Source organism: Nicotiana tabacum, chromosome 4, assembly GCF_000715075.1.
Source record: "Nicotiana tabacum cultivar K326 chromosome 4, ASM71507v2, whole genome shotgun sequence".
Lineage (NCBI taxonomy): Eukaryota > Viridiplantae > Streptophyta > Magnoliopsida > Solanales > Solanaceae > Nicotiana > Nicotiana tabacum.
The window spans coordinates 137,085,707-137,093,280 of NC_134083.1; the positions used below are offsets into that span (position 1 = coordinate 137,085,707).

The 7,574-nt window shown below is 37.4% G+C and overlaps 1 protein-coding gene across 1 annotated transcript; it reads right to left on the reverse strand.

Moving 5' to 3' along the window:
- Nucleotides 1-200: 200 nt before the first annotated feature.
- Nucleotides 201-5,235, reverse strand: LOC107768356 (guanylate kinase 2). The gene is made up of 11 exons (XM_016587476.2): nt 4,768-5,235; nt 4,350-4,372; nt 4,132-4,230; nt 3,960-4,036; nt 3,733-3,862; nt 3,111-3,473; nt 1,323-1,444; nt 1,107-1,242; nt 901-946; nt 698-803; nt 201-617 (listed from the first exon to the last, which is right to left on the reverse strand). The coding sequence occupies exons 2-11, from the start codon at nt 4,350-4,352 to the stop codon at nt 500-502; spliced, it is 1,200 nt and encodes a 399-aa protein (XP_016442962.1). The 5' UTR covers nt 4,353-4,372; nt 4,768-5,235; the 3' UTR covers nt 201-499.
- Nucleotides 5,236-7,574: the final 2,339 nt, after the last annotated feature.

Consider the following 7,574-nt stretch of genomic DNA (forward strand, 5'->3'; position numbering starts at 1 on the left):
GAAACGATATTCTGAAATTTGAACCTCAGGACGTCGTGTCCTGAAGTTTGAGCGAATTAACTAATCTTTAAATACATTATAATATAAATAGTGAACAAGATGCTTAAAAGTGGCTATCTAGTGTCATTTCCACCAAAAATCTCTAATTCTATCCCTCGAGATTGGACGGAAAACAATGAAATAATAAACAAGAGAAGCAATGAGTTTAGAAGAAAATATGTGATAAACTAGAGAAAAATTTGAAGCATTCCGTTCAACATTACTAATTTTTACTCTAAATAATCCTTGCGTAGAACAGTTACATATCTTAGGCTCTCATTAGCTCAGGCTACTAACCTACAATTTCCGCATCAATTAGAAATCATTTCTCATTTTTCGTGTATTAGAAACTAAATAGTTCAAGCTATCCAAGAAAGTCAAATTGTGGTTCGTTTCAAGGACTCGACCCCTATAAGGTTGTAACAAGTGAAAACAAATGACTGAAACCAGAGGTGGTATGTTAGCTCAGCTGATTATCGCCATTTACACGATCAGTTGAAGGATTGACAACATAAAGGTTTAGTCCTCTTGTCCGACCTGGGGCCCCTCCTTTGAGCAAAGACAAGTCCAGTGCATACCTGCATCAAAGGCATCATATCAGATGCCAGAATTCCAATATTGACTGTGTACACAAAAAGGGATTAGACAAATCACATACATGTTATTTGATGCCTTATGATATTCTGCAGCACCACAGTTAATTAAAATCTTCTGATCAATCTTTGATACTGAATGTTCCATAGGCAAGTCGACTAATTCTGGATCTGCATTTAAGAAAAGTTCAAGAAATCATATTAGTGTTATAATTGCCTGATCGAATCAAGGTAAGAGCTGGGGCACAAGCTATCTCGTCTAGCTTACATGTTTTACGAGCAGTCTTCACACCTTCAGTAAGACCCAAGATTTTCTACATAAATAGAAAGGGACATCATGATGTGTCACTAAACGCCATTTATTCATCTCATTTAGTCTTTTACTTGACCATTGGACATATAGATAAACGAGAAATCTTATAACTAGAATCATTATAACTCTTAAGAAATATTACAATAAGGAGCAAGAATTACCTTAAGATTCTCATAACAACTTTCAAGGTCATCGTTTACCAAAATATGATCAAAAAGTCCTGCTGATTTTCCTTGTTCGAGTTCCGCCCTAGCATTTCGGAGACGCTTTTGGATTTGCTCTTCAGTCTCAGTTGCCCTGTTCAACAGATTGACAGCAATTTTATAACCAAACGAACCGTGCAATATGAGAATACTTTACATTCTCGATTAGCCTACCTTGCACGAAGGCGCTTCTCAAGCTCTTCAAATGATGGCGGAGAGATAAAAATGAAAATAGCATCAAGAGAGCTAGCCCTCACAGACCTTGCACCTTGAACATCAATATCAAGGATGCATCTCTGCACAATCATACAAAAATTAAAGGCTTAACAAATTTGCAAGAAGGATCTATCTATATGCTCATGCAAATCGGCCCATGAGTGATATTACATCCAGATCTTCAATTTTGAAGAGTTTTACTTCTTTTTCTTTTGAATCAGGTGGCAAGCGGGGGGGGGGGGGGGGTGTTGGAATTACATAATGCAGGCTGGAGGTAGAAGACACACAAAGACAAACCAGCAACTATTTTCTTTATTGAATGTAGATTCTAAACAGTAATGAAACAAACTCACTAATGTTTCGAACCTTGTAGAAGAAAGAATTGCCCGAGGAACTTAACTTGCCCTGAACATGTGATGGGGAATTTACATTAAAGGTTCGAGTTTTTTGTTCAAGTTTCTTACTCAGTATATACTATGGAAGGCATGGACTAATGTGGTGTATGTAAAAAAGTATCACTCATCATACTTGTGGCTCTCTTTAGATTAGAGATCTTCCTAAAGTGTGACACATAGATTGGAGAAGGGGCTGTAATCTCCTTGCATGGTTTTGAACAATCTTCAGTCTCATGAGCAAACTTTTGGAGTTTAGTTAGACCCACAATACATTCTGTTAGCAAGGTATCAAAGTCCAATCCATCTATGTTGTGCTTCCCAACGTTGGATCCCCACGTTATAGTATCGTGCACCAATGTTCAGTCCTGAACGTGTGGTACAATTTTACAGCAGTCTTCAACATTGGTTGAGAAAATGGGTTACAGTCTCCTTTTATGATCGCGTACTATTTTCACCTTATGAACTAGCTTTGGGGACTGGGTTAGGTGCAAAGTTCTTTTTCTCAACAATGTCAGGACATTCCATCAGAATATACCAAAGAGATAGGGCATCGACTCCCCAGAGAATGTACCAAAATTGAAACTGGCATATATTCTCGTAGGGCATGCACCAAACAGCAAACAGAAAAGCTCTTTCTTTTTCCTTTTTGATAATTAAATAATATTTTTTAAATGTCACTACCTTTGATTCTAGAAGGGGAGCTTTGGAGTAACTGGTAAAGTTGTTGTCATGTCGGAGCAACTTAGCCAAACAGAAAAGCTCTTTCTTTTTCCTTTTTGATAATTAAATAATATTTTTAAATGTCACTACCTTTGATTCTAGAAGGGGAGATTTGGAGTAACTGGTAAAGTTGTTGTCATGTGACCAGGAGGTCACGGATTCAAGCCGTGAAAACAGCGTCTTGTAGAAATGCAGGGTAAGGCTGCATACTATAGACCCTTGTGGTCCGCCCCTTCCCCGGACCCCGCGCATAGCGGGAGCTTAGTGCACCGGGCTGCTTTTTTTTCCCTTTGATTCTAAAGGATCGGATTTGGGTACGACAATTGAAGCTTCTAATTTTTGTTATCAATTTCTTACGTTTTACATCAAAACGTATTTTAAATCACGTTTTTTATACTTCAAATAATTTTGAAAAAGAAAATTGGAAAATTGGAGTCAAAGAAAATGTCTGAACTCTCAAAAAAATACAGTGTCATTCTTTTTGGAACAGAAGGAGTATAAAACTTCGTAAAGATCACCAATTCTCGGGTGCGAATTAACAACGATTTCAGTTATGATCAATGGTCCAATATGCTTGAAAATAATTATACGAATATTTTTGAATTAAGAATTGCTAGCACAGAAGCAATACCTTGCCAGCATCAGCAACCACCTCTACTGCTTCGACACTAGTTCCATAAAGATTACCATGAACAGAAGCAAACTCCAGGAACTTCCCATCCTTAATGTCGCTCTCCATTACACTGCGGTCACTGAAATGGTAATGAATCCCATTCTGCTCTTTTTCTCTTGGTGCCCGGGTTGTGTGGCTCACAGAAAACCCAAACATAGATGGAAACTCAATCATTAGTTTAGATATCAAGGTACCCTTCCCCACTCCAGAAGGGCCACTAATGACAATAGGCTTCTCAACATTGCCTAAAACTCCTTTACTCCACGCAACCACTTCATTCCCATATGTCCTTTCCTGTTCTCCAATAAATGGGGTGCCCACCTACAAAAGTATGTAAGAGGTTTTAGCATACCATGAAAAAGTAAGAGGCTGCAATTCAAGTATACTGAATTTTAAGTGTCTCAATCATTGCATTTCAACTTCTTTTAATAAGTACAAATGGGCAACTGCACTGGATCCCCAGACCACCAACTTTTCCAATTAAACATTTTGGAGGAATACAAATCTGAGTAATCAAACAGCAAGAGATCTTGACTTCCAAGTTTAACGGACGTAATAAAAAAAGTCTAAGTTAACCAACCTCAAGAAACCAAAAGCAGTCATCAGAATTGGAATTGCCCTTAATGACCAATATACGATCACCATTTAAAAGCACAGCCGAGTGGCCGTTTGACAGCTTGGGTTTAGTACCCAGCACAATAGGGTTTATCCTGCAAATTAATTCAGATTTTGTTCATCTTGCCTAAAAGCTACGGAATAACTACAACGGTTCCAAACACACAGTCAGCTATACAAAAGAAAACTCACCATTCCCCACTAGATTTGTCGAAGATTCGAACCTCAACGAGCGATGTCGATTCAATATCAGCCCCACCAATCACATACTGATGAAAATAGGGAGGCAAAACACATGAATAAAGCCATTTGGTTTACATACATAAAATTGGAAATATCAAATCAGCAAGTTGAATCATCATACGATTTTAGAGCCGACACAAATAGCTGTTTCTTGTCCCTTTGATTTCAAATCAACCCCATTTAGAAAATCTCCCAGGAAACTATCAGCTGGAGCTTCTCCCTAAACACCACAAATAAAAGACAAGATCACAACAAAAGAAGCCAAAACTTTTACTTTATAACTGAACTGCATTGTACTAAAGCTTGAATTTTTCTACAGATCAAGACTTATATACTCACCATAGATGTATAAAAGATTCAACCTGACCAAGAAAAAATTACAAATCAGACTAAAAACCCAAAAAAAATCACATCAAATTATCTGACCTAATAAATAAGAACTAGATCATGTAGCAACCAATAGGCATAAAGCAGAAAACCTTATATTAATAAGATCCCAATGGATAACTAAGAAAAACAAAATAAAACTATAGAAAACAGAGCCCATGAAATATCATGAGCTATAAAAAATTAAAAATTACAAAAATAAAAGCCATTGAAAAGATTCCCAAATGAATGCAAACAGAAAGAGAGATATACACGTAAAGGTATAGGTGTCTCACTCTGCTTAGGCTATCAAGCTGTAAAGATTTAAAAAAACAAAACAAAAAGAAGGGACCAGAAAAATCAATATCAATTGGAAAACCCATAAAAATACCTGATAAATTCCGATTTATGTTGACAACAGAAGCAATTTTTTTGTTGCTCTTGTAATGTTTTTTCTTCTTTCGTTTTGGTGTTGTATGTACGTATTGAATGAGAAGGGTCAAGAAAGAGATCTCTTGTCAAAGAAAAAGAATAAAGTTTGAAAAGTCAGCAACTTTGAAGGAGGAGAAGAAAACGAAGACGAAGACGAAGAAGAAGAGGAAGCTGCAAGAAAGCTTAGGAAGGTTTCCCATATTTGTAGGGCGAAACAAGGAATGTGGAAGAGAGGGGGAGGGGACCTAAGAGGTGGTTTTTTGGTCGCATTCAGTTCACGAAACCCACAAGTCCTAAGCTCCAGCTCGCCTTCTCTTTTTTCTCAATTTTCTAGTTTTTTTTTTCCCTTTAAATTTTGGTCCATTTTGGTAGTAGAATTTATTGAAGGGTTTGAAATAAAAAGTAAAAATTGGAAAGCAGACCTTCCATATCTATTCATGAACTACTACTTTATAAAGTGCTCCTTGTCAAGAAGTTCATTGACAAACTACGGTCTAACATTATTGGTAAACAACCTCATATAAGGATTTCGGCAGGTTCGTAGAATAATTTTGGACTTGTACGCGTATTTGATTTGGGTCCCGGGTGACCCGAGGCCGTTTTAGCTATGAGTGTTTACCGTACGGGCTAGACCAGACTGGATATGAGAAAAAATAACATGTCCGGTTAGTGGGGCGGGCTGGGATTCTGGGCTGGTAGTGGGCGGGAATATTACATATTTTGGTGGGCCTGTCCGGGTTCGGGCTTATCGGATCCGGACTGGGTCAGGTTAATTCTTTTTTATTTTTTTAGTGTATTATGTTTCCTTGTTCAATGTAATTGTTACTTAAGTATTTGCAAACTTTTAAATAATAAAATATGTATTTTAAGGCATAAAATTAAACTTTTAAATTTTTAAGTTTAAAGTTTTAAATTTGAAATTTGAATTTTAAAATTGAAATTAAGTGGCTACAAAAAATTATTTAATAAGACCAATATGTAAGGATCAAACTTAAAAGGCTTTCATTTCATATTTTAATTGCATAATAATACTTCGAATTAACTTGTCTTATAAACTAACACATTAAACTTAAATAAGTCTAACAAATTCAAAATAAACTCAAATTGTCTCAAATCAACTTAAATATGAATTCCTGGAGGACGCACAAGACAACCCTTGATATGCCTCCTTAAACCAGCCGTGCCTTCCCACTTTCGATAAACATTAAAGACTCGACCACAGTTCTTGCATTCTTCTTTGCGAACTTCTTCATTTTCTTCTACCACCTCAAAGTGTTCCCAAATATGTGAACGCACTCTAGAAGCACGGGGCATGATTTAACTTGAACCTAACAAAAATGGTAATCACACTTCACTTAATAATTATAATTTTGTAGTGGCTACCATAAATAATTGATAAAACTTGAAATATTAATTAATTGAGAACTTGAGAGCAATAAGCAATTCAATAATCAAAAGGGAATTGAGAGAGAATTAGAGTAGAAGAAGAGACCAAGTTGTGAAAAAAATGAAGAAGAAGGGGGCTATTTATAGTTATTAAAAGGATAAGAATGTAATTTATCAATTATTAGGGGGTGAAGGGGCTATTTTAGTAAGGGGATAGGCCAAAATGGCTAAAAGTGCAAAACATGGCCGTTGCCCAACAGTTATTTTTTATTTTGACCGGTCAGAATTTGTAAAAAAAAATTACAACATAAATCGGGCTGGAAGGGTTAGCGGGCTATCCGGGTTCCGGTGTACCGGTAGCCAAAAAAGATCTGACCCCGTCCGGCACAACCCCTCTACCCTAGCCAACTCGTCCCACCCCTTACCGAACCTGGCTGAACCAGTCGAATCGGTTGTTAGTGGGCCGGCTCGGTCCGATTAACACCCTTAGTTTCAGCACTTATTGTGGAAAGTTAAAAGAAAATTAGATTATGAACCTTGAAATCTTTGAGTTTTGATGATTGATTCTTTATGTTACTTTGATGTTTTGAGCTTATGAGCGAGTTCGTATGAGGTTTATATACTTGTGCGGATATTTGAAGTAGGGTTAGGGGTGCTCGGGTGAGTTTTGGGGTGGTTTCGTGCCATGTTTGCATAAGTTACAGCAGTTGATCAGCTTTTGGTGCATAGTGCATCGCGAATGCTGAGCTTGTCTCTCGTTCGTAAAGGGTTAATTAGGGTTGGGGTGGCTTTACTCTATGCGAACACGAAGAGAAGCTCGCGAACGTGATGGCTTGGGGAGATCTGGCCTTCGCGAACGTGTAGGCTTGGGCGCTTAGGGGCTGGCAGAACCTCTCTTCATCGCGAACGCGATCACAAGATCGTGAACGCGAAGGCTTGGGGTGCGATAACCTTCGCGAACATGTAACCTTCGCGAACGTGAGAAGGCTTTCGTGAATGCGATGGTCAGTTGACCATAGACCTTCGCATAGAATACCTGACTCACATGTATATAAAGGGTTGAACATCGGGATTTAGCCATTTTTTATCATTTTTGAGACCTAGATCACGGATTGAGGAGATATTTGAGAGGATTTTTATCCCAACTTCTTAGGTTATTAATTTTTACTTAGTGTTGATTTATTCCAATGATTTTTTCATAGATTTCATCCTTAAATCTAGTGTTTTAAAATGTAGAAATTGGGGTTTTGGGGAAAAACTTATGATGGCTAATTTTAGGGATTTGGACCTCGATTTTGAGGTTCAATCTTGATACAAATCACATATTTGAATTGGGGGAAGAATGGGTAAATAAGAATTGGTTTTAATTTCGAATTTCGA

Bases quoted from the DNA above. Each gene is read 5' to 3' on its own strand.
- LOC107768356 (XM_016587476.2), bottom strand. The intron at 4,037-4,131 runs GTATGATGATTC...TATTTTCATCAG, and splicing joins TTTGTGTCGGCTCTAAAATC to TATGTGATTGGTGGGGCTGA. The intron at 3,474-3,732 runs GTTGGTTAACTT...ATACTTTTGTAG, and splicing joins ACTGCTTTTGGTTTCTTGAG to GTGGGCACCCCATTTATTGG.